We start from the raw sequence: 27,754 nt of genomic DNA, 5'->3' as shown, positions 1-27,754 counted from the left end.
TTTAAAACTTGGAATATATGGGCAGGCACTCTGGCTCCAGCAGTTTCAGCAGCAATTCCCATTGCCTATCATCCCCTCCTGCTTGGAAAATACACCCTGGAGGAGGTGGATATTTGGAAATGTAAAGGCCTATACAGACTATGTGATTTTTACAAATCTAATAGATTGATAACACAAGAAGACATGAGGGGAAGACTGGTTCTGCATTGCCCTATGTGAATGCTGTGGACGCAACTCTGCTCAGTACTAATAAAGCGGCAGATACCTGAAGCTGCTTCTAGGTAATTAATGGGTTTGAAAGGGCAATTATGCACTACAATGGGGCAACAAAAGGGATGCTGTCCACAATATATGGGTGGCTGCGGGATTCAGGAATTAATCCCACAGCCACCTTAAAAATGCTGTGGGAAAATGTCCTAGAAACAGAACCGGAGGACTGGGACTCAATGTGGTCAAAACCCCCATATAAATCCATGTTAGTGGGGATTAGGGAACAATCCTTAAAACTTCTTCACACATGGTAACTTATTCCAAGGAGACTTTCACTCATAAATCCCTAGATCTCCCCACTCTGTTGGAGAGGATGTGGAGCGATTGGGACATATGAACACATGTGGTGGTCCTGCCCTCGAGTGCAAGAGTTCTGGACAAAGGTCTTTCAGGAGGCCAGCACAACCACGAGCCAATGGGCTCACCCATCAGCACAAATGGCCCTCCTTGGACTGTTCATAGATTCAGACTTGGATCTGAATCATAAAGAGCTTTAGAACCATCTTTGCTCTGCCGCTAGGTCAGTGATTGCCTGGAACTGGAAAGGGTTTAAAATAGCCACCCTGGATTCTTAGTACCAGAGGATCTGGCAGGTGGCCTTAGTAGAGAAATGTACACAGAAGATAAAAGAAATAAGAGACAACAAGAAAAAAGACACTTTCATTGTACTTTGGAAGAAATCTCATGCAGCAGAGACAGATTGTTCCCCTTCTGCACCATATACCTGTTTGTGGTTGTCACAGAGTGCTTGGGGTAGCAGAGACTTCTGCCTATAAAGAAAAGAGAAAGGCGAACATTTGAAATATTATCCTCAGAATGTGGATAGTCTGCCTTAATAGTTATACTTACCAGGATTTGTCATATCACCATCTTTTCTTGAAGCTGAAGATGAAATTCTGACAAGCCATTTATAAAAACGGACTGTTTTGATGAAGAGTTCAAATGTGTATGAATGTCATATGTGAATGTCAATCCATGGGGGGGGGCTTAGGGGAGGGAGGGGGTTAAGTAAAGTGGGTTCCTTTATGTATAATACAAAAAGTTCAATAAAAAGTTAGTTAAAAAAAGATTGTTCAATCCATTCTGACGTACTTTATTTGTTAAGCATAATTTCAACAGCTACAGCCAGGGAGTAAACATAACACCTTTACAGACATACTACATCAAAATATGCTTATATGCAGCAGTAGATATATCTTCTATAGATACATACATAGGAAACCCAAAACATTTTATTTTGTTGTCCAACTTTTGTTGTATGCAATACAATTTTTAAAGTGTTCTTTCCAGCAGTAGATAGGACAAGTATTGTAACATCAGTACCAGAAGTCTTGACTACTTACATGGTTATATGTGGGGTTGCCCTTGAACCTGGTCCAGAAGCTCTAGCTTGTGCAGAATGCAAAGGCTAGACTATTGACCGGAGAAAATGGCCAACAGCATTGTGACACCTCTGCTAAAACCTGACCAGGTTCAAGGTTCTCATATTGATATACAAAGCCCTGAATGATTTGGATCCAGCATACCTTAAGGACCACCTGAGCACTTATATCACAGCTCAATTACTGAGATCTTCTGGAGGAGCAATGTTAGTTGTCCCCCATGTTTGAGAATCCCAATTGCCTTCAACTCCAAGTTGGGCATTTAGTGTTGCTGGTCCCGTGCTATGTAAATCTTTTCTAGCAGAGACTCGGCAGGCATTTTCACTGCTAACTTTCAAGCATCTCTTGAAAACCCTTTTATGTCAAGAGACCTATTCAGTTGTTTATTTTTTTTCAAGATGGGCCAGTCATTTTTATGAATACTTTGTATTGTATTTATGGCACCTTATTTTTTATTGTACCCATATATATTGTTGTACATCACCTCAATAATTTATATGAATGGATGGTTCAAACGTTTTAATGAATAAGCTGATAAAATACTGCAAGGCAAGGGCGATCATTGTCTCCCTCATATGGGTTCAGGAGTATCTGAATTTCTTTTATCTTGTATTGAACAAGCTACATAATTAAAGGAAATGACAATATAGAGATTTGTGTGAAGATGGCAACCCACATTTGGATTGTTTACATGTTTTTTCAACTAGCTACAAGGACGTACAAGCAGGCTTGCAAAAAACAAGATGTACAAAACATTCAGTGATTGACTTGGCATCAGAAATTCCAGAGTATGATATATTTGAAGATAAAGGGGGGGAAATCCAATGAGAGGTGAACAAGAGGGAAGGCCAAGTTGTAACAATCCCCTTGTTTTTCCAAAGAAAAGCATCATACCAATAACATGCATTGCAATGGAACCAGAGTGGCTGTGGCAAGTGAAAAGGACCAGAGCTTGGCAATTTTATGAACAACTTCCATTAAGTGCACTCAGATAGGAGAGCTGGGAAGGATAACCCTGGGGAGCTGTGGAAAATGGACATCATCATCCCAGATTAACAGTATTGAACTAGATGAACTATTGATCTTATTCTGTGAAAAAGTAGCATTTTATATGTAATTTAACTCCCACTTTTTAAAGTCTGTCCACTAAACTTCAGGGAGAATAAAACAATGGTTTACACAATGCCAGTAATATCAGCCTGGTTAAATACTCCAGATGCATATATTAACATGGATGGGAAACCAAGGCCTGCATTCCATTCAGGGCAACCTTCCAAGGGGCCATATGCTAGTGGTAGGTGGGGCCAGAGGCAAAAGTGGGCAGATATCCATTTTACCTTTCTGCAGAAAGCTAGTTTGTGCACACGTGCACACACACACACACACACACATCCTCCTCTGTTCTTCATCCTGGCACGCAATTATCAGAGATTATCACAGTCCAAGGACAAATTCCAGCCAGACAAAAAACAGTGCAAGAGGATGTGGAGTGAGCAGTGTGGCCTCAGGAGAGCTCTGTGGGATACCTTTGGTCCCTGGGCCTGAGCTTCCCCAACCCTGAGCTTCCCCAACCCTGAGCTACAGCAGAGTGTGCTCCAGTCCTAGCTGGGAAGAGTCAGGGACAGAAACGACGGTGAGGTGATCCCTCAACCAGGACATTGTCATTAGTGAAGTGGGCACAGCAATAAAGCCATTGTCGAACAGAACCATAATGAGGCACATATGCCAAAGAGAATGAAATGGGACTCTAGACACCATCTTCAGTCTTTTGAAAGGCCAGCCATGCCATTATTGATGTCTAAATCTACTACTGTACTCAGGATCTAAACCCTCCAGTCCTTTTTTCAAGACACCGTCCACCCCCTCTGCATCTTTCTTACAGTCCATCTCTTAAGATTCATCAATGCTTTCTCCCTTGTCTCATTCTCCCCCCTTCTCAGATCTCTCCATGCCTCGTCTAACTTTCACACAGGGAGGTACCTGCTCTATAGGACTGCCTCCCCTCTGAAGTGTGACAAATGCTGTCAGTGTGATATTTCTAGTGCCTGTTGAAAACTTAGTTTGGCACCCATGGTAAGTACCAACTGCTTCACTTCAACTGTCTGGGGATGCTGCTTGTCCATCATTTATTTATTTCATCTTTGAAATGCATTGCCTTTGAATTGTGTATTATATGGCTATAAACTGCCTTAATAATAGGTGGTATATAAATTATTCAAATAAATACCTAAACCACATTACTAAAAAAGTGAGAAAAAGGTGCATTAGCAGTGTTAAGAAAACTGATGGGGGTGCACAAGGGGTTCCCAATCTTTCTGAGTCCAAGTGGAAATGCAGTACTGTCTTGCGTTCTAACAAAGAGCATGATAATTGGCAACCCTTTCCCACTGTTAGAGGTGTATTATTGGAATGTAGTTTATTTTATTACTATGTTTTCTTTCTCTGACCTTTGTGTCTTTCAGATGTGTCATTTTTGTTTCCTCTTGGCCTCACTATAACAAAATATCTCTGATTGTTTTGTTTTAAAAATAATAATCTTACTTGTTTAAAATTACAAAAAAGGGGGAAGAAGGAGGCTTAGTTTGTAGTCAGAAAAGAGTGAAGGTGACTAGATGAAATCATAGAAAGGGTGGATAGTTATATAAAGCAACTGAAGTAGAAAAAGAAGAGTACTAGGGTTATGTTCCAAACAGACAAAACGTTCATATAATTTGCACACCCCACTTTTGCTTCTGAATAAGGGAAAGAGTGGTTTTAGAAGCATCAATAATCTTGCAAAGAAGAAAACACCCGCTTCTTCCCAGCTGGATCCAAGGAGAATGGGAAATCGGCAGCGGGGGGATGAGGGCATACAGACTTTTCAGAGACAACTTCATTTTAGATATTTACTAATTTCTAGAAGAACAGCATTGGGTGCGGTTGCTGGGTCACAGGGCTTGCTATAAAGAGTTTGAATTTGCTCTTTCCCAAGTTTGCCAAAGGAAAAAGAAAATGATCTTAGGGTGAGGAGCCAAAACTAAGAGGGTTTTCTGGTTGGCTCAAGAGCTTTTGCTGGCCTCTACCTGGCCAAGCATCCCCCAGACTTAATGCCTCAGGAGATCTGTTAACAAGAGATAGCTAAATTTCCCCAGTATTGATTCAGAAAAAGATTGTTCTTTCCAAGCTTTCCCAAAGATGTTTTAGGAACAGGTAAGGCTATTCTGAATGCATTTTGTCTCTCTTCATACTTGTCACCAGGTAAATTCTGGGAGAGGCTTGGAAAGGCCCAAGCTTATTTAAGAGCCTCGGTAAAATCCAAAGAGGTTCTCCACAGATTTTAACATGCTCATTAATTTTAAACCAGGGATAGTTGTTTCTGAACCAATTTCAGAGCTCAGCAGCATCACATCACTACTAGTAAACCCAGTTTTCGAACATAAGCTTCCCTAGAAGCCTCAGATCTTAGCACAGCATCACCACCACCACCACCCAAGACAAGGAATGGCTGAATTATGGTTACTCAGTAGTGAGCGCTGTTAGTGCAAATGTTCTGGGAATGAGCCCTGCCACTGAAACAAGTTCAAAAGGTCTAAAACCTTCTGTTGGGACTATGGGTAGTCAGGAAGATGTACAACTTAAATGTGCCCTTTCTTACATGACTATCTGTGGGACTGGTAAATCCTCTGCAGTTTTTCTTGTTACTACATTGCAATATCTGTGCAGAAGAAATTAAGGAAATCTGGGGATGGCGTGACACAAATGGCTTGCTTGACCGGCTGCCCATATGCTTAAAACTTTTGAAAGCTTAAATAGACACCACATGACAAATATTTATCTAAAATCAACACTTAGGCTCAGAAAGCTTCAGTACTGTAAATTACATGTCACAACAAAATATATTGCATTGAAGAGGTAATCTTCTTTTTAAAAAAGGAGGTGGCATTAAAAAAATAGTCCCTTCTCATCAGCTGTTGCTTATTCATTGACTTTCCTCTGTTGTGCAAGTTTACACGGCTGGAAGGCGTTTCCTCTTCAATCCAGATTCCTTTCATCTGAGTTTGTTAGCAAGATCTTTCAGAAGACATTTCAGATCATTCAGCTTTAAATTAAAAACAAACAAGCAAAAAGCATCTCATGAAAGAGCAACAAGCTAATGGGATTAAAAGCCATTGTTACACTCCAGGTGCAGGACTCTTGTCCTGACTAATAAAAGACACTACATAGAACTATATAAAATCTCAGCCATAAACTAATCCACTAAGTAGCAGAATTCAGCAACTCTGTTAACACCTTGTAACTTGCAGGCATATTCCATAAAAACTTGCTGGCCATGCAATACAAGTGCAGCCAAATGAAGCTTACTTTTTTGCAGCTGTCCTCCAAATTCAGTTCAGGAACGACAGTGTGCTAACTTGCACCTTTTCCTTTAGTGAAGGACAGATGGCAAGACATACCATTTTTCTCCCCACTTCCATCCCAGCCCCCACAGTTACATCTTTTTTGAAGAGCAGCATCACCACAACTTAGAATCAACTCTGTATGTTGGATTAATAATAATAGCACTTATTATACAGCACAGATCAAGTGTTGAAATTGCTTCCCTTATCTCAATCATCCTTACAGTGGACCTACTATACTATACTATAGTATACTATACCATAGGTTGAATATGGTTGACACAAACCTTTTTTTAAAAATGACACCAATGGCAGTACATTTGCAAATACACATATAAAAGGGAATGTTTATCTACCTACAAAAAATATCAACATGGACATTTATAAGTTGGGGACAAATATACCTTTGATGCTGCAAATATTCAAAGGTTTATTTAATGGTAAAGAGTTTTTTTTAAAAAAATTAAAAAACAAGTAGCCCTAAAATATTCAATTTTTTAAAAAGTTACAACACATACATTTTTAAATTGTTTACTAAGCATTTTATTAATGAACATGCAATGAAGCCACCATTATAACTTACTGTATAAACGTTTAAGACTGAAATATGCTAATTTTCACATTGTCCTAGAGCATCTGTAAATATACAGTTCATTTGAGATCTTTATGGGTTTATACTGGAAAGCTACATAGCATCATCATCAACAAGAAGTACCTTCATATCCAGCTGTCTAAATCGCTGGGCCATTCTGTGGAAGGAAACATAGCAATCAGGAAGGATTTAACCTGAGATACAAATCTGGCAATTTAACAACATACGCTGGAGTCCTTAGGAGAGTCCTTACCCCTCTCTGTACACCGTAGGGGTCAGAAGGAAGACCAGCTTAGCTGTGCATTTAGCACCCCCATCTTTGTTACCAGAATTAAACCCACGAGTTGGCCAATGGATTGTCCGCTGCTACTGCTTACTGAGTATTCAAGACAGTAGGTTGTTTAAAAGACTAAATGCAAGGATGTGGGGTGTGACACTTATTCCGAATCTCCTTGGATCAAACTACAGTAGCTGCACTTTAACTAAACAATTTGATTTATTAGCAAAATAAGCAGAACATGGTGTTTCAGTCAATCAACAAAAAGAACAGAAGTTTGTTGGGACTTCCCTAACTAATAACATAGCCAGATAGTGTCTCTTATATGTTGCAACAATGATTGAGCCTGGAATCAGCAGTGTCTCTTTCTCCCTCCCAGCAATGAACAGCATGGAGTTTATGGAGCCTCACCAGCTCACTCCAGCTGAAGATCTCCAGCACATGACTTGGCTAAACTTGTGAAATTGATAGGCACCTAATCTGCATCAAGATGTTTCAAGGGTAAAACAAAGGTCAACCCTGATTGCTCACTGAAGAAAGAAGAGAGGAAGGCAGGAAACAACACTAGGACCTGGGGTTGTAACAAAAGGTCAAACATTTTAGGAATTTTCTATTATTTAACCCCTGCTTTCTGCACAACAGCTAGTTTATTGGCATAAGATATTTTGTATTCATTATGCCAGAAAATAAATGAACTTTCCATTGTTTCAAGATTGAGACAAAATATCAGGCTTTGTATATTAAAACCATTAAGACTACCATCCTATGCACACTTACTTGGGAATAAGTTTCACCAAACTCAGTGGGACTTACTTCCAAGTTAGAAATGCTATTGTTCTCAGCCAAGGATAAGTTTAGCGCAATTTTTCCTGTCTATTTGCTTTGAAAATGTTAATTAAGACCCAACATCATAGCTGGCTTATGATAAAGATAAAATGTATCTTCTGGAAATCACAAATCAAGAAACTCAAATATCTCAGGACCAAACCATGTCTAACATCTAAAGTGGAGGATGGTTGATGGATATCCTCCATTTAACCCCAAATGGGGTCAAGGGCCCTTCCAGGCCTTCCCTCCTCATGCTTTGTCGTATCAGGCATTTCTTCCATCTCACTCACTTCCAGTGTAAGGAACAGTCTTGGAGAGAAGACCCTGAAGGGACAGAGCACAGGGAGGTAAGGCAGGGATGGGGCAATAGCTCAGAGGCTAGAGCACATGTTTTTGCCTCCCATAGGGACCAGATCCAATCTCTGACATCTCAGAAATGCCCCCGGTCTGAGATATCACGGCCAGTCAATGCAGACAATATGGGGAAAGATAGATACATAATATACGGCTAGCATGTGTATATAAGGTGGCAGAAAGAGGATTCAGCTCCTCTCACCTGTGCAAAAGTTAGTCCCTTGCCTCCCACTTTATTAAGTCTGAAATGTTTGTTAGCCAACTTTTAGATGACTAAAAATGTACTCTGATTAAGCAGCAGATCATTCTTACTTTTTTAAATTAATACAAGTCCTCATACCATAGATGGTAACTACTATCTTAGAAGAGGCACCCCCCACCTCCTTTCCTCACATAAAAGGGGTTCCTTCTTCTAAGATGTTGCCTGCTACAACACATGTGTGCATTATATATAAAAAAGGTGTGCTTCTTACTTCAGAACTATTTTACTTAAAGGAAAATCTGTGCATTTTTGTGCAAATCAATCAGTTAATAAACTCATACAATTAATTGATTTAAATGTCTTAAATCAGGTTGAAACCCTTCATTATACATGCAAGGGGAAAGGCATGAATAAAAACCATAGCTACTCGTTTCACATCTAGTTTGATCTCATTCTAGTGCTGCTAATATAATAATAATAATGGTGATGATGATGCATTAAACTTATATCCTGCTCTTCCTCCCAGAAGAAGCCCAGGATGGCAAAGAAAAACACCAAAACATCTTTGAAAATAAATCTTTAAAACATCTTTTGATTAAAAAAAATCTAAAAACAATTCCAACACAGATGCAGACTGCGATAAGATCTCCACTTAAAAGGCTTGTTGGAAGAGGAAGTTACATAAAATTTACTTTAATCTTTCCAATGGTGGGCTTTGGTGTTATCCAGCAAGCTCTTTTTAAAATGTTGAACACTGTTAACATCTAGAGCCATGGTATCATCAGCTTTACAAGCTGTCTTGTATTATTAGCACTGCAAATTCACTAACTGATCATTCTTAATGGAGAATTAATATGTTTTAATCAGTTGAGGAAGTCTTTAAGAATATTAAGCTCTGTAGATAAACACATTGGCTAGTCTCCAGTATGGGTTTCAGAATGAAATATATGCTGTGAAGTTTGATTAGATGGGGGAAAACAAAGAAAGCAAGACAACATACTCTTCTGATGAGTCATTAGCCTTCGTATTAATTTTGACTAGATAGTTTTCTTTCATGACAGCTTCCCATGCCAGAGTTTCATTGTCTTCATTTCTTGAACCTTCAAGATAGAAAATCCACACCAAATTGCAACACTAGCATACTTATTAACAAAGTAGACATAGATCTATTGAATGCAACAACAGTTTGTTTCAGTTAGAAGATCTGATGCTATTACAGCCCAATGCAGTGCAATTCAGAAGTAGCTGTGTTCAAATAGTGGAGGCTGGTGGAACCTAAACCGGGTGGGGTGGGGTGGGGTGGGGTGGGGTGCCTATGAGGTCAGGCAGGTTGTGCCTATGCTATGAGGTCACATAGGTGGAACCTATGAAGTCACATGAGCAGAGCCTAGGAGGTCTCTAGCCTCCTTCCTTGCAATGAAACAGTGGGCACTTAAGCAGTACAGTTCTACAAACATTTAGCACCTAAAAATGTCTAACCTTGGTTCAGAAGGGGTCCCTGCAGTCACAGTTGCAGTCATTGCTGCTTCTCCACACACAACCCATCCCCCAGCTAACCTCATGTTCACCATAGAAACTCAGCTATGTCTTACTGGTCCTTTTAGATGGGAGTAAAGCCCCAGCACATGTCACAAGGGGCCTGGACCAGTCGCGGGTGATACACAGAAAGGCAACCTATTATTCTCTCTGCTGATTCTTCCTCTAAAATGTTTGTTATTTTTGCAAGCATTGCTCCTTCCTATCCTCCCTGTCTTTGTTCTAGGTTACTTAGCAATGGCTCCCTGAGCGCAGGCCACATGGCTGCTTCAGCATGTATGACTTCTTTGCTCCTTCTTGGAGGCTGGCAACCAAGAGGTCTTCTGTATCTTTAAAAGTTGTGCAGGGGGAAGGGGAATTCCACCTTGTGGTTTTTCTCATTACAGTGTTGCAAGAACACCTGCACTTGGCTGACTTTCTCTTCTCCTACAGTCTCAGGCCAGAAACCTGGCAACCCTAATCAGGATAGCGGGGTTTGCTTAGGTTCTTGAAACAATGAGTTGTGCTCACAGGTTAGCAAAAATAAAAATAAACTGGAGTCAACAAACCAAAAAGAAGCAATCTTTTATTTGAAAGAGGGGTTGTAGTCCCTTTGAATATAAGAGCAGCTGTGCTGCATCGAGTCTAAGATCAATCTAGTCCACCATTTTGCTTCCCACAATGAAACTAAATGAAGCCCAGAAGCAGAGTTTGAAGCCAATAATGCTTGTCTGCTGTTTGCCTCCTTCAGCATATTCAGAGGTAGACTGCCTCTGAACCATGAGAAGGACAGGTATAGTCAATCGACTGCCTCCAGGTTCAGGGGCAGTCTACCTCCGAATATGTTGACTTTGGGGAGAATACCAGAAAAGGACTTTTGACTTCAAAACCTGCTTTGTCTAATCACCTTCTAAAAGATGTCTAAGCCAGTGGCATAAGTGGACTGGCAATAAAAACAAAGGGCTTTACAAGAAAGAAAGGGTGGTTGCCTCCTTATGTTAATCAAGGAAACCTGTGGAGAGGAGTTCTCCAGTTGCCTTAGAGTACCTCCATCTTGTATAATAAAGGGGGGAGATTAAAAGACAAACTGACACTCTCTTTTACACACACACACATTTCTCCCCTCTCGCCCCCTCTCATGGAATGCTAATAATCTAGAGGAGGGGTCTTGCAAAGAAAGATAAACATAAGAACATAAGAACATAAGAAGAGCCTGCTGGATCAGGCCAGTGGCCCATCTAGTCCAGCATCCTGTTCTCACAGTGGCCAACCAGGGCCACTTTAAAGCTTCAGGGAACCACTTTACTTGTCCTAGGAGTCAAAAAGCCACTGTGAGGTATCACTCAGGCATGCGCACGAGTTTTTAAGAAGGTTCTGGTGACTTCAGGTATACAAATTAGGTGATCACTAGGGCAAACAGCTCCTATGAGAGTAATAAACTGTGTTTACAACCACAGATTTCTCTTCAATCACTTTTACCTTGCTTGTTATCAAGATAAGATAAAGCTGAAAGAGAGAGCAGAACCGTTTCCCTCTATTCCATTCATTTGGGGCCTGAGTAACTCTTTGAACAAATCAGCCCCTGGAACTAGCTAAGGACACCCTCACAGAATAACTAATGGCATAAACCTAACTCTAGCTGAGTTTCCCTCTCCTGCTGCCTTCCCTGAATGCTCTCCTAACTTTTGGGTTTATTCTTCATACTTTCCCTCTGGATTTTGTTTTGGTAACACCCACAGGAAGAATACATAGTTTTGACTGACTGGGGTGGACATCTAAGCAGACATCTGGGTGCACCCCTTCTCTTCATATTGTGTGTGTGTGTGGCTTGTGTCTATTAGCTACTAAGAGAAAAGAAGGGGGAGGGGACAAACGAATACCCCGTTTCTTCCTGCTGCCCTTTTTAGCATCTTTCCAATGTGAGCAAATAGTTGCTTGATTATTTTAACTGTTTCCCTCCCAGGAGATGGGTGGGAACCTGCTCGTAGTTATTATGAGGAGGGTGAGGAGAGAGGAGAGAGGAGATGGGCAGAATCACCTAGAAAGCCTCTCAGCCAGTGGCAATGTATAAATATGTGGGTGACAGGAGGCAGATTGGACTATGGCTGTGGGTTTTTTTCGGGGGGGTTTCAGAATCTTGGGAGAGTACACCCCACTTTGCCCTACAGAAAAAGTCTCCCATGTTCAAGGGTGTAGAGGACTGTAGTCTTGCATTATTATTCAGAAGTAGATCCTACTGAGGTCAATGGGTCTCTCAGGTCAATGTGTATAGGACTGCAGCCTTAGTATTTCAACTTTACCCACTATTTGAAACTAGCCATGACAAGAGTTTGTGCTCTCTTTAACACTATAAATTGTTCCCATAATGTGCAATTTTTACATGGGGACCATTTCAAATGTGTTGCCTTCCAAAATTAAAGTGCAACATTGGATAAGCAATTGTCTGAGAAGCCTTCTATGATTCCTATCCAAAGCAGCACATAAATTAGTTACAGTACAAAACACTGAATAACTTACAGCAAATGGATGATTGTTTACATTCAGTTTTACAACAACATTTTAAAAGTTTCCTCATCACCATGTAGATATAGGCAAAGATGACAAAAGGAAATGGTATAGTTAAGCGGCTGCAGTACTCTTGTACCAAGAAATAGCGCTGGAACTTCCATACTTGGTCGTTGTTTTCTTGAACTGTTCCAACAGTATAACTAATGGGTGGATGAACACATAGGGTTATTAATTCCATACCTAATTTTCCTCCATATATATTTTAATGCATTAGATTTAGCATATACTTCACTTTTGAAGAAGGGGAGGTGATGATGGATCTACAAAAACATCAAGATTTCCAAGCTGGGGCTCACATTTCTCATGTTTAACAATAATTTATATTATAGGCAAATCCCCTTGCATTTAAGAACGTACCTATAGCCAACAGATATTTCTATCAAACTTTAAAAAGCAAGGAAATTGGGCATCTATAGTGAATGGACCAGGGGAGCAAGAGACCTGAACACCTCTCTGAGATATTGTACTCCCCTACAAATTTGTAAAAATGCAAACACAGTTTGGGTTGGTCTTTCACAGTCCAATCCACTTCCTGTGTAGCTTGGAATAATTTGGTAACATGTGCCTCTGAGCATTTTGTGTTTGCATTTTTACAAATTTGTAGGTGTCCCATCCAGAGTCGAACCCGAGAGGCTGAGACGTTGGTGCAAGTAAATCTTGTTTTATTAGAGTAATGGAAACATCAAAAGCAGTGCGTTTCATAGGATTCCTACAATAACTCACTGTAATTCCCTAACAACACTTTAGACCTGCTCTGCAACGTAAAGGAGAGTTGACGCAACACATGCAACTCAGCAAGCTTATATAGGGGAAGTTTTGGAGCGCAATCTCTCACTCCTTCATACCCCCGCCCTCTGACCAGTGCGCTTTTCCCACCATCGAGAGCAGGGTGAAGGGGGGCGAACTTCCAAGGGCTCATCTGACAAAACAGGGTCCTTATCAACAGACAGGGAAGTAGAAGGTGGGGAAGCCTCAGACATCTTTAAGTTACAGGTGGACAAAGGGGGAGTTATGACTCTTTCACCTCTTGGCAAAGGAGGAGTTACTGCTCTTTCGGAATCCTCCCCTAATGGCTCCGGGAGGGCGTTTGGCGGCTGAGCACTATCCTGAAAGGGAGAGGGTTCACCCGTGGGAATTGACGGAACATCTGACACACTCCCTTCCTCCAAGGCTGGAAAAGACACAACAACAGCTGGACCTTCTGCGCCTTCTGGCCGTGGAGGTGCCTGTAATTCATGCCTTCCCCCTCCCCGCTTGTCAAGAGAGAGCGGAGGCTCGACAGTAGGGCAGTACAATATCTCAGAGAGGCTGTGAGATCTCCTGCTCCCCTGGTGCATTCACTATGGATGTCCAATTTCCCTGCTTTTTAAAGTTTGATAGAAATATATGTTGGCTATAGGTACGTTCTTAAACCGCAACATTTTTTGCCTATTAGTAAATTTCTCTGCTTCTTAATCCGGGAGGTAAGAAATGGGATCCCATGCAAGTTTGCTGAGAATGGATTGATCATTTTAGTTCAGTGAGATTTACTCCCCAGCAATCATGCTTACGAAAGGTGAAACTGACCATAAGGAAGGGAAGGAGGGAGGGCTGGAGAGGGGGAGGGGAGGAGGAAGGGAGGGGAAAGGGGGAATGGTAGGGAGAGGGGAGGGGCACGAGGGAAGTGATAGGAGGCGGAGGGTAGGTTTGTTCATTTGCATGCTTATTGAGTTCAGTGAGATTTACTCCTGTGCAATCATGCTTAGGAAAGGTGAAACTGAGCACAGGGGCAGAATATAAAGGAAAGGGAGGGAGGGGAGAAGGGGAGGAGGGGGAGGAGGGAGGCAGGGGCAGGAGCCAAAAGGGAGGGGAAGGGAGGGAAAGTAGTGGAGGGGGAGAAGGAAGGTGAGGGGAGAGGGAGGAGGAGGAAGAAGAGGGCAGGTTTGATCTTATGCATGCTTATTGGGTTCAGTGGGATTTACTCCTGTGCAATCATGCTTAGGATATGTGAAACTGATGTGGGGGAAGGACAGGGAGGGGGGAGGGGGGGAGGGGAGGAAAGGTATGGGTAGGGAGGAAGGGGGAGGGGAGAGGGAGGAGGGGCTATGGAGGGGAGGAGGTTGGGTGGGTGGGCAATGGGCAGAGATAAAGCTCCTTTCCTTTCCAAAAGAAAAACACTGTAAACAGTATTATTATTTTTCAGGGATTTTATTCTACAGCAGGCACATGTAGTCTCTCACTCAAATTTAAACCAAAGCTGACCCTGGGCACATCCACACCAGACATTTATTTTACTTTAAACAGTCAAAGAATCCTGGGAAGTGTAGTTTGTGAAGGGTGCTGAGAGTTGTTTAGGAGACCATTTTCCCCCTCACAGAATTCCAGTTCCCAGAATTCTCTGGGAAGAGGAGTTGACTGGTAAACCACTCTGGCCATTGGAGCTCTATCAGGAGAATAGGAGCCTCCTGATTAGCCAAGCCAAACATCTGTTAGGTTTTTAGAACACTGACAGTTGGTTCTTACTGAACATGCCCATGCTTATCGTTGACTCCAATGTTAATTTTCTTAAATTAATTAGAAATCAGCCATACTTTTTTTTTAAAAGCTTTTAAACTGCATAAGTGAAGGTCAGAGTACGGGGCAAGGTCAGTAATAGGATTACAGTACTCTGTGAACATGGCTGATTTTTAATTAATTTCAACAAATTATGAGACCACTGACAGAAAATAGTCCAACAGGGGTCTGGATTTTTTTACTATTGTTTTGGACCTTAAACTAACTATTCTCTCTGAGTGTTTTGCGCACTGCCATGAAAACTTAGAGGGTTGTTAAGCAAGCATTTCTGAATTCAGGACTATACATTTTGTAAGATTTTGTTTTGAAATGAGTTAATGGAAAGCAGCAGAATGGCCTGGGAATATTTTCAGTTTAACATGGCAGAATGCAAAAAAAAAAATGCTAGCTATAGTATAAAGCCACTCTCATGGCTGTATAATTTCCTTAGAAAGTTGCTTGAAAATACTCAGCTTATTAAATAACTATTTTATGATTTCCAAGTTTATATCATGTTACCATAAGTACTGTTTCATAATATTATGTTATTAATATGGATATTACTATTGTAATATTCTAATAACCCTATTTCTACCACACTGTCCTTTCAGTGAAAACTTCAAAAGCCACTCCTGACTTTTTTCCCATTGCTATTTTGACTTTCTAACTGTCTTTATACCAATCATACTAACTTTATTCTAATCATGTTGATTTTTCTTCAAGTGTTAGTGCATTTTTTTATTTTGGCCCTTATATGTCTGATCATACCGATAGTCAAAAAGGCAGAGTTAGGGAGAAAGTGGTAAGTAGTGGAGCAGCTGTGGAAGAGACTTGCTTTGAAAAAACATAGTCCAGTCTCATTGAGATCAGAGCCACACCACTTGCAGTGCAACTCTGCACATGTTTATTTAGAAGTAAGTCCTGCTGTGTTTAAGAGAGCTTACTCCCAGGAATGTGTGCATAAGTTTGCAGTCTAAGAATCCATTTCTATTTGAAATAACATTGCATTGACAAAGAATAACATTGCAAATGACAGTGAAGTAATTTAATAGTTTATGATGGTAACTTTAACAAAAAGATGCTTATGGGTTCCTGAAGTGCCATTGACACCACATTACTAGTTAAAATGCACTGGTAATTATGGCTCTCATTGTTCCACCTCATGTGCTAATGCTGATAAGTGGCAGGAGCATGAAGAATAATATCTTACGTTGAATTGAAATGATTTTTATTCTTAATAGTTTAACCATTGAAAGTGAACTAAAAATGGATCACTGGTGTGATCTAGTCTGTTGCGTTCACTCCCCAAACAGTCTGTGGAAAGCTAGAATTCAGGTTAAGGAGATTTAAACCCAACAGCCGCATCCTTGGGAGTTATGTCCAGCACCAGGGAAGGACTTGAGTCTAATACATACCCAAACATGGCTATTAATAAGTTAACCAGGAGGATATTGGTGGACAGCATGTAGATGCACAGTAATGGAATGGTGATCCACTCTGGGAATCGGGGAAGATTGTTGGAATCCAGTTCTACGCACAGAGGTTTGGATTCATTCCCAGTGAAGGTGCAGTGATTAAAATCATATGTGGTACCTATCATGAAAAGAAGAAACAGAAAACACTCCTAAAGATTATGACACCAACTCTGTATTTATGTGTTGTGAGTGCATTATTTAGTGCTACTAGTGCCAATCACCTCCTACAGATGTACCTTTGCATTTCATGATAACTGTTGGATGTGGATGCAAGTGTAGTGTCAGACTAGGACCTGGGAGACCAGGGTTCAAATCCCCACTTGGCCATAAAGGTTACTGGGTGACCTTGGGCCAGTCACTGCCTCTCAGATTAACCTACCTCACAGACTTGTTGTGAGGTTAAATCGGGAGGGGGAGAATGATGTTTGTATGCCACCTTGAGCTCCTTAGAGGAAAGGTAAGATATAAATGTAATAAATAAATTTTGCTGAGCTATTCTAGTAGTCTAACAGGAGTGCAAAAAGTTGCTAGAACTTTACTGAAACTGGTTAGAATTGTTCTGTCAACAGACAAAAACCTGACTGCACCTGGAGGAAGGAAAAAGCACTCCATTCTACACATGGAAAGCTTTGTGAAAATTGTACATTGTAGAGATTACTGTGAATAAGTGAATCTCTGCTGAGCAAAGCTGTGCCCAGAATCCCCATGTGCCTGCTTGCACAGTTTAGGACTAAACAGCAAATACAGGATGTTGTCACACGCAGAGACAGTACAACTCTATATGGGATTTTGTTCATCATTTAAAAACTTTTGCCACTCATGCTGATCCTGTTAATCACCCAGTTTTCCTTCTGGCCTACAAGGGTTCAAGAAAGAGATTGTCTGTGTCCTGGTGTGGGTTGTGGGGGTAGTGTGTGCTGAATATGGATGTAGGAGGAATCTGCAGAACTCGGATTCCAAAGCAGACTCACCAGATTGGATCATGAGTCCACTTTAGAATCCGCAGTCCTGTGGATCCCATTATAAGGCTACCTGAGGACTCCAGTGCTGCCTCTGCCTAGTCATTTCTGAACACTAGTCTGATTTCAGTAAGCCTCTGTGCTCAGTCTGATATTTAAAAAGCTACCTGTATTATAGCAACTTATGTTTTCTACTAAAACAGAGGACAAATGATGAAGGCCTTGGGTTCCTTTGGACTGTGTACCTCTCCCTCCACTACTACAACCCATTGCTTATTGGGACTGCAGCTTAAGATGGATACCATCAATATCTGTAGGATAGTGGCCAAACATTACAAGGTAAGGCTCATAGACAACAGATCGGAATATCCATTCCCAGCGGTGTTCGTTCTTCCGCAGGATTCCTTGTCTGGCTACACCAAAAGCGATCATCCACACCGCAAAGAGGAACAGGAAGAAAAAGACATCAATCAGCTGTGAAAAGGAATATTTAAAATGTTAACAGAATCTATATAACATCCTGAAGTAAGTCATTCTATGCATGAGGCTAAGAAAAAAGATCCAAAACTCAGGTAGTTCTCTCAGGGTCTCATTTATGCACAGACAGACAGCGGCGCATGTGCACATATACACAAAAGAAAATTTTGCCCTGAGCTTTTCAGTGTTGCAGAGACCATGCACTTGTTGTTGTTGTTGCTTCCAATTAAGGATAGCTACAAAAAGTCTGAGGCCAACTAGAGCAGTGTGCATGTTCCAGGGCAGGGTTAGGGAACCTATGGTCTTCCAGATATCGTTGGACGACAGTCCCTGACCATGGGCCACGCTGGCTGGGATTGATGGGAGTTGGAGTCCAACAACATCTGGAGGGCACTAGCCTCACCACTCCTGTGTCTCAGGGAAGGCTTCCCTGGACTGGAACTTGAGTTTGGTCCCTCTGCAGCTGTAGAAGGGGCCGCACTGAAGCCAGTCACCAGCTCCATCCTAGAGCAGCTTAGAGCCAGGACTCTGTAGCCAGATCATTCCAGTAAATAATTGTCCATGCAAGTATTACATTACTCTGTTCACATGAGTAATGTGATCACTGAAGTTGGTGCTCATGAAACCTTGCAGCAGCTATTTAGATTAGGTTTTTTTAAAATCACTAAATCATAGAAAAGTAGCTACTCCAATGATCTCCCACAAGTCCCCATATCAGATGGCAACTGGCATGTGGAAAAGCACATGGGAAATGGATCAACATCTGTACTGGCTCTTAACCCCTAGCAGAGTGTACATGTCTTCCTGCCTTGGGAAGGGCTTCTGCTCAGCCCCCCACCTGTTCTGCCTCCTACAGTAACATGGGAATAAGGCTTTAGCCCAGATACTGATGTTATTGTGGCTAAGCCACATGGAGACCCATTTCCCTCAAGGAGGCATAGGGACAGTGAGGGCAAGAATTTGGAAGAGTATCTGAGGATGTAGCAAATGACCCACCTCAGTATCAAGAAATCAATCAGGAGTCTGGATGGGGCTTGGTGACATGCAGCAGAGGGATTGGCTGTAGAGCAGCAAAGTACTGCCAGCCTCACTGCTGAGTCCAGCAGGGATGTTCTGTCTTCTCATTTGGGGCTGTTGCGAAGTGTAGTACTGGAAACATTTGACACAGAGCTATGACTGACAGGCAGTGCACAGTTTCTCCACTAACCTCCCTTGCAGAGGAATCAGTCATGAATCAATCAGCACACAAATGACAGAATGGAAACTGTAAGCAGAAACCACACATCCACTCTCCCAAAGCCACATAATTTGTGAAACCTTTATACAAAGAGACTGCTGGGGTACTCCAATTCGATTCACACAACAATTACATTTCATCTTGGATCAATCTCAGGTCTCACCATCCTCTGAAGCATAATTATCTTGGGTCCTAGATTCTTGCTAACGGTGAATATATGGATCAGCCTTAGAGTGAAAACAATGTAATCCAGGCAAAAAATTACTCTGCCGGAATACCAGGATGTTTCATTTGAAGAATGGAGCCTGTGCAAAGATACAGATACACATTAGATAAAATGCCCTTTTTCAAATTATCTAGTTAGTACTATCAACCTGGGAACAACTGCTTTGCTGTCAGAGTCAGATTTCAAGGCTTGTCAAACCCCACCCCCATACAACCCCCCAATACCTCAGATAAGTGCACATCTTGACCCCAAGAAACATCGTTCTGACATCATTATCACAACCTGTTGGTCTGGTGGCTCTGAGCTCCAGGCAACAAACAGGTGTAGCAAGAGCTGGGTATGTTGGAACTCACCTGAACACAATTCCTGCTATGAAGTAAAAAATTGCAAGGGTGTCCATAATATTCCACAAGTCTGAAAAGTACTTGCTACCATTCATATACCACTAATAGGGAAAAAGAAGAAAGTCACCAAACGTAGAGATTCTATCACATAGACCACAGAGCAGGGAAAGCTATGTTAGCTAGCTGCTCTGTGGTAACAATTCTACAAACGCAATGTTATTTACCCCTATTTCTAACAGATAGTCTTATGATCTCAATTAACACTGCTCGTTTTGAAATCAAGAACTTAATAGAAGGATCAGGAACATGCACTGTCATTGGAGCCCATCCATGCTATGCAGAGGTAAAGCCCACTTTGTTCCACAGGACTTCCTCCCAAGTAAGGGCTAAGAATAGATTACAACATGGAGGGAGTTCAAAGGGGTGGGCTCCCAGGTAAGTGATCAAGGATTGTGGCTTTAATCATAGTTGTTCTTCTGCTCACCTAATCAGAATAATGAAAACCAAAACACCTAAGCAGCTACATTTTAGCATAACTAAAATACAAAGGGGAATACTTTAAGATGCCAAACAATAAGGAAATTAATTACAATACTTCCCTGGATGACTCAGCCTATCACTGATTTCCCACATACATCCTTGTATTGTTTATCTTGTACCATCTCTAATATAAACTCATTGTTGTAGCCCTTAGGAACTGTTTTTGCAATGAGGGTTGAAACATCCCTTTAAAAAAAAACAAATGGTCATGCCTCATAGCAGACTATCAGATTCAACTACACGAAATGGTCCCTATGTCAGATCCATCAGCTCAACCACGTTTCTTTTTAGCAATAACTACCCTAGCCCATGGCTACCATTAAACCTCCACCCATCCCATTTCCTTTTTCCTATTTAATAACATCCAATGTTTTCAAATGAAAGTTGATTCGCATAACCTTTTTTGTGAGTTTATTTTCCCGCCAATTTAACTTCTTTCCCATGAATCAAGTATGATTTTGTGGATGAGAATATTAGCAGGTCAGCAATGCAACGAGATTGCCAATGTGTCCATGATAGGCAGCATACAAATATTTGCACAATCCAGAGATGTGACAATGATCTTGGTACATACAACTGCAAACGTACACATAGAACCTGTATACGTGTGCAAAAATCCACACCAGATAGATGTACGGTTGCTGTAAATGCATCTAGTCCAGGAATACTCTTATATATTGGGAGTTGAAATGTAAATGCTTCTTAAGCCCTGCAAGGATATTTTCCTCCAGTCTCAATATACCTATCTCAAGTTTTATTATGAAACAGTGACATCTATTGTCAGATAAAAACAATTACAACTTGTTTTCATCTCAGTACCTCAGCGATCACACGTTTCAACATAATACATTGGGGAAATACTCAGTTCAGGTTTTGAAGTATGACAGCTGTAAAAACTCGAACTGAATATTTTCTTAATGTATTACATTGAAACATGTGATCTCTGAGGTATTCTGTCTTTTGATTCTATCTTAGCAATTGCCCTCTCAGTTGCAAACCATTAGTTTTCTTCATTAACATCAAAATCCAGGTAGATAAAACTATTTTTTAAAGTAAGATAAATGGTGCAGTCTGTATTATAGACTGGTCCAGGAGCTGGCATATTTGGTCAAATTAACAAATGCAGTGAGAGTAAAGGAAGGGAGAACATTTGTTTATTGAAAAATGGAACTTGGTTTATTGGTGCAATAGGACCCAGGAAAAACATACAACCATGGACATTGTTAAATACAATCTTAAGGATCCTGGGAAGAAAAGTATTACATCTAGATAGATAATTAAATAAACATGATTGTTAGGATATATTGTTCTTCTTTTTATATATTTTTAATATACAATTGGTTATTTTTTTCTTTGTATTTTGCCAGTGTTTGCTTTCCCCCCTCTCTTTATGGATTATCTGAAAATCTGAAATAATTTATTATAAAATAAACATGGTACAAACCCCCCACAAATTATAGAGCTCAGTACAGTCATACCTCAGTTAAGGAATCCACCAGGAACAAAGCTCCTTTTAACTAAGGCTTTTTTAAAGGTGAAACTGACCTGCATTGCTTTGCTATGGATAAACTTTCAAGCTTGTGCCTTTGCTTTAAGGTGAAACTGACTAGCCTATCTCTTTGCTTTCCTATCAATACTCTGATAAGCCTGTTCCTTGGCTTTGCTAGAGTGACAAGCTTATGTGTTTCCTTTATATTAAAGAGATCTCTTGCTTTCTCCCAGAGCCCGGGAGGGAAGGATCCAAAATGATTCAGAGGGAGAGGGGCTGTTTAAAGCCCTTGTTGAAGTTGCCCTCACCATCTATGAGTGGGTGTAGGAACCTCTCCCTATTCTTCCCATGTTGTTCCTACCTCCAGTACCAACGTTTCTATTAAAGAAGTAATGTCCAGGAACACGTCTACTTTGTTAACTGAGGTATCACTATACATGAGCCCTGTTGTTAAGTGGTTACTGATTGTTCCACTGGCTGACCAGAAACATTTTCAGACCATGGTAGGGAGTGTTGAAAATAGTTACCACCTGATAAACTGAAAACTCATCTGGCCATGCAGTGGAGCAGTCAGGCAACCATTTTACTAAAGACAGCTACAATATAATTAGTTTCTGGTTCTCTGATTTAGCCCATAAGCTAATTAGTAAAACCAGAAGTCATGCTTATTAAAAAAAATCCAATACCCTGAACATATCTAGTTTTGATTGATCAACATACATTTGAAATGAAAATGCTATCAAAAACACAGACCAGTGAAGTCAGTGTTGGCCTACAGAAGGGAAAACACTTTAAATACTAGCCATAGATGGTATAGAACTCAAGTCCGACTCCAATTATTGTACATGATGGCTAACATAGCACCAAAGTGTTGACGTGGATGTGGTGCTAAACGCACTTATTACCACCTCTAGTGGAGTGTCCTCAAGCAAAGCAATTTCTGTGAGGAGCTGTTTAAGGAAATTTGTAATACTATTCAGGAACCTGTACAATGTAGTCTGCAACTTTTTTATTGTGTCTATTTGAACAGTTAAATCCAAGGAAGGGCCATAGCTCCATGGCAGAGCATCTGCCTTGCATGCAAAAGATCCCAGGTTTAATCCCTGGCATCTCCAGGTAGGGCTAAGAGAATATTCTGCCTGAAATCCTGGAGAGCCACTGCCAGTCAGTGTTGATAATACTGAACTAAATGAACCAATCCTTGAAGATCCTCCGTGGCGCAGAGTGGTAAGCGGCGGTAACACAGCCAAAGCTCTGCTCACGGCCGGAGTTCGATTCCAACAAGAGGAGGAAGTCGAATCTCCGGCAGAAGGGGCCAACGTCCACTCAGCCTTCCATCCATCCGTGGTCGGTAAAATGAGTACCCGGCATATGCTGGGGGGTAAAGAAAGGCCGGGGAAGGAACTGGCAATCCCACCCCATATATACGGTCTGCCTAGTAAACGTCGCAAGACGTCACCCTAAGAGTCGGAAACGACTCACACTATAAGTGCGGGGACACCTTTACCTTTAAATGAACCAATGGTCTTTCTATGTTCCTAACAACTTTGTAAGATTTTCACTGGTTGCTGCATGACAATTACCCAAAGATGGAGAACATTACATACTTTGAACATTGGTTGAATATTGCCATTTTAGAAAAAAAAACTCATAATTTGTTATTTCTACAGGGAACTGAAACTCTGGATGTTTTTCACAGTACTTGATAGAATGTCTGTTATATATGTCAACGGTGTGAATGTTCTTCAGCAACTGCTGGCTGTATCCTTGGAAATTTGGAATGAATGAATGAAATGGCATCTAGACTATTTTTGATTATATACCTATGGGATAGAATTATATACAGTAGGGCCCCACTTTACAGCGCTTCACTTTACAGTGTTCCACTAATACAGCAGTTGTGAATTGTAGAAAGGCCCCACTTTACAGCGCTTGTTCCGCTTTTACGGCGTTTTTTTGCCGCCGGGCACCATTTTGGGTCAATGTAAGTCAATGGGATCCACTTTACAGCAGTTTTCGCTTGACATCGGGGGTCCGGAACGTAACCCGTTGTATGAGCGGGGCCCTACTGTACATATATTTGGTTGATGTCTTCTCCCTCTTTCTTTTGTATTTGTTTTTGTGTTCTTTGCTTATGCATAAAAACCCAGTAAAATTTTTTTAAAAAAACTCATGAGTTTTGAACAATGTAGGGGTAAGACATTGTAAAGCAATAATCCTTCAGGACATGTTGCTTAGCATTGCCACAGAAACCTCTGTACTATGAGAATGTTTCATACACAACACAGTTGCTTTGCTTAGTGATCTGCAACCCTTCTCCCGTTTAGCAAAGCTAGATATGTGGGAGTGTGTAAATACTCTGAAGCTGCTCCAAAGACCAGGTACTTAAATCAGTGATAGCATGTTAACCAGTTTTAATTTTTTCTTCTAATCTAGATCTCAAGAGGGAAAGCCTTATGGCATGCCAAAGCATGCTCAAAGGAAGAGCCTAAACTGTAGAATTTATATTCCTTGCTTGTTTACATATTTTCTAGTTTCAGAATATTGCAACATGAGCAAATGTAACAGACCTTTCCCATGATAAAAGTAGAGGTGTCCAGGGTCCCAGGGGTCTTAGACCCCTTACCTTTTTGGGAGCCAAGTCCTAGCAGGGTCCTATGTCTCCAGTGTCCTACAAGCCAATCAGCATGAAAAAGGAGTGTATTAGCCACTGAGAAGAGTCTTCTAACATGCTTCCTTGTTCTTTCCTGCTGACTGGAGTCAGAGTGAAAGGAGGTGAGTCAGTCACTGAGAAGTCTCTTCTTAGTAGCTAACACACACCATCCCTTTCATGCTGATTGGCTCCTAGGGATGTCTGTTGTGGAAGCAGACACATGCAGGAAGGACTGAAGAGTGTGGAGATGATGATGGAGAGCAAAGGAGTGAAGGAGTTTGCAGAAGGTAGGGTGGGCACAGCCAGGATGATGGGAGACAAGAGAAAGTGGAAAAGGAGGTAGGGTAGGGAAGAACTTGGGCTGAAGAAGGGTCTCTCTCTTTCTGCCTCACACCCTCCAGTTTGTTTATTTTTTTGTTGGCTAGGATCTCATTCTCAATGCAGCAGGAAAAAGCGGGAGAAGTGAAGGAGGTATGGTTTCGTTTCAGCCTAAATCTAGGGCAAGGGGAAGAGGAGGAAAAGTTAGAAACAATATGTTCAAGGGTGTGTGTGTGTGTGTGCACGCATGTGTGTGATGGTGTTTCAACTTTTATGTATGTGTCAAGCATGGTAAAGTGAAATGCAAATGAATATGTCTAAGAATGTATGTATACAGTATGTGTGTGTGTGTGGTGCAGCCAACATCAGAGTTTAGGATCAGGAATTTCCATGCTTACGTTTTCTCCTAAAACTCATAAGCTCTGACCAAATGCAGTCACTCTCAGTCTTAGTGTGGCAGCCAAGAAGGGAAACTCAGCAAAGGAGGTTCCTTACCTTACAACATAATAAACTTCCTGAATGGGCCAGAACCTCTTTCTTTTTCTAACATTCTAGGTATGTGTGGAAGGAGGAGGGAATGACACAGGGAGATTAGGAGAAGGGGGTGGAAATATCAAGGATCTCTTCTCAATCATCCCAGAGTACAGGACACAGAATAATGGGTTCAAGTTACAGGAAACCAGATTTTGACTGAACTTCAGGAAAAACTTCCTGTTAGCGCAGTACATCAATGGAATCAATTACCTAAGGAGGTGGTGGGCTCTCCAACACTGGGGGCATTCAAGAGGCAGCTGGACAGCCACTTGTCAGGTATGCTTTAACTTGGATTCCTGCATTGAGCAGGGGGTTGGACTTGATGGCCTTATAGGCCCCTTCCAACTCTACTATTCTATGATTCTGTGATAAATACCTTCCTACCTTTTAGAAGGTGAGTGCAAAATGAGTGCCTGACCTGCTTAAAGACTGTGAATTCCTTCATTTAGGAAAAACAGAGTTTGTCTTAACCCAGCAGCAAAAAAGTCCCCAGAGAAAGGGTGGCATGCACCCAGCAGTTTTTAATATGTTTGTGTTTTTCTTTATTGCTGTCTGGCTTACAGAGTCAGTTATGCAGGCCCCAATGAGTGTCAATTGCAAGCAAGCCTTTATTAGTTCCTCCTTCAAAAAGCCAAGACAAGTTGTGGAGAGTGAGAATTCCATAACTGCAGAAAAAGAGACTGTGAATTCTGACGATGGCACCCCATCTATTTCATCAAGCAGTTTGGTAGCTGTAGGGGACAAATGTGTAGATAGTGAATTCAGTAATTCAACAATGTCTCTCATGGTGAGAAAAGATGGTGACAGTGACAGAGAAGCAGAAAGCAGTATTCAAGCCTGGCCCAATTATGCTATAATTTTAGAAGGGGACATGGCTGTGACTATCATGAAAGGACCCAGCACTTCTGGATTTGCCACTACACTACTGGATAAAATGATTTGATACCTTAAAGCAGGCCATGGGGTGGCATGCTCCCTCTCCCCCAGCCCTTCCACTGGCTCACATCAGTTCTCTGTAGCCTTATAGGTGGACTTTAACTTTAGTTAAGCATTATATTGACACTGACCTTACTCACCATCAACACTAACTAGAACTGGCTTATAACAAGGATCTGAACCCAGCTACAACCTCTGCACAGCCTCATGAACTAGGGCAGCATGGACACAATGGCAAATTGCAGTCTCACTAGAAATGCTAATTAATCCACGAACTGAGGCTAAGTAATAATGATCCAGGCACAATTCCAAATACTTTATTGTAAATCATGATGCAAGGAGAAAACATTAGATTTGAATTCCACTGGAGCCCCATTCAGGTGTTCTGCTTCTGTGTTCAATCAACCTCTGAGGGGGGAAGTGATGATGAGGGTACTTGGAGTCACCCTCCACAAATTGGAGGCATAATCATATCTGAAGCAGGGAACCTACTCCATATTGTGTGGAAGCCAATACAAGTAGTCAAGGGTTCCCTTCTGCAGTAAGTCTCCCTTCAGTTCATGGAGAGTGCCGGTGACAGAGAGAACTAGTGTGCTCATCCTCACTCTCCTGCTTATGTGTCGATTAAACACAGAAGTAGAAGACCTGGATAGGAATGGAGCCTCCACTTCTTTCCGCAGCTAGAATAATGTCCTAGAAATAAAAAACCTGTTTGATTTCCAAGCACTCCCTACTTGTCTCACTTCATCACAAAGCAGGATGAAGACCAGCACGTAGAGGATCAGTTCCAGCATGGTGGGCTCTTTCTGGAAATCCATCAGCAGGACGTAAGCAAACAGCAGGAGGAAGGCAATGTAAAAGATGACAGTCCAAGAGAAGACTACAAAGGGTGAAGTGAAGAACCAGGCATAGTATAAGAACAGCTTTTTGCTCCTCTCAGTTGGCTTTTTCCTGTGCAACAGAAGCAAACAGCTCAGAACCAATTAACAATGCCTAAAATTAGTATGATGTGGAGTGGTGGGTTGTTGTTTTAAACTACAACAATGACGACAGGATACTATCACATAAAAATAATCTCAGCAACACAATAGCCAAGTTATTGTGACTTAGTCCCTCCAATAGGTGCCTAGGGCAGTTGCACAACTCCTTTCTGTGTCATTCTCACATTGACACTGATTATATTTTTTATTTATGAAATATTTTAGGTTGCCTTTTAGGATGTCACTCTCCGAGTACGTATATTATTTTTGTTGTTGTTATTTATTACATTTGTATCCTGCCCTTCCTCCCAAAGGAGCCCCCAGAGCAGCAATAGTACAATAACATCTTTGAATACTTGGAGATTTCTCTGCAGTGGAAACAGACCTGAAATCTGCATACTACAAAGGATGGTAATAATCTGTGTTTTTTCGGAGGGGAAACCCATCTGAGTTCTATTCTGGAAATAATTTACCTGAAAGAGATGAATCCACAGCCTATTAAAGGAAAAAGGAAAAGGCATAGGATGATCTTCCAGTTCTTGGTGTCTCTGGAGATCTCCCCATACCATTGTTTTGAAAGAAAATTCTGAAAGACAGAAATATAAGATCACCCAGCTAAACTCCCCAACCAGCAGAAACATAATCGTGGCTATTCAGATGGATAGGACAAGCCCAGAAAATGGCCTGAAG

At 41.3% G+C, this 27,754-nt stretch overlaps 1 protein-coding gene across 1 annotated transcript in view; it reads right to left on the bottom strand.

Moving 5' to 3' along the window:
- Positions 1–3,517: 3,517 nt before the first annotated feature.
- TRPM8 (transient receptor potential cation channel subfamily M member 8) overlaps positions 3,518–27,754 on the bottom strand; it is a 57,922-nt gene continuing 33,685 nt past the window's right edge. The window contains exons 15-24 of the mRNA XM_061607668.1: positions 27,538–27,650; positions 26,819–27,035; positions 19,624–19,715; positions 19,208–19,349; positions 17,633–17,804; positions 16,312–16,489; positions 12,314–12,504; positions 9,282–9,381; positions 6,744–6,777; positions 3,518–5,730 (exon numbers count right to left, since the gene is read on the bottom strand). Of these exons, the coding sequence (XP_061463652.1) occupies positions 5,680–5,730; positions 6,744–6,777; positions 9,282–9,381; positions 12,314–12,504; positions 16,312–16,489; positions 17,633–17,804; positions 19,208–19,349; positions 19,624–19,715; positions 26,819–27,035; positions 27,538–27,650 (1,290 nt within the window). The 3' untranslated portion in view covers positions 3,518–5,679. The remainder of the gene's footprint in view (positions 5,731–6,743; positions 6,778–9,281; positions 9,382–12,313; positions 12,505–16,311; positions 16,490–17,632; positions 17,805–19,207; positions 19,350–19,623; positions 19,716–26,818; positions 27,036–27,537; positions 27,651–27,754) is intronic.

Source organism: Rhineura floridana, chromosome 2 (assembly GCF_030035675.1).
Source record: "Rhineura floridana isolate rRhiFlo1 chromosome 2, rRhiFlo1.hap2, whole genome shotgun sequence".
NCBI classification, from domain to species: Eukaryota; Metazoa; Chordata; class Lepidosauria; order Squamata; family Rhineuridae; genus Rhineura; species Rhineura floridana.
Note: the sequence above shows the minus strand (reverse complement) of the source record. Positions and strands in the feature narration are given on the sequence as shown.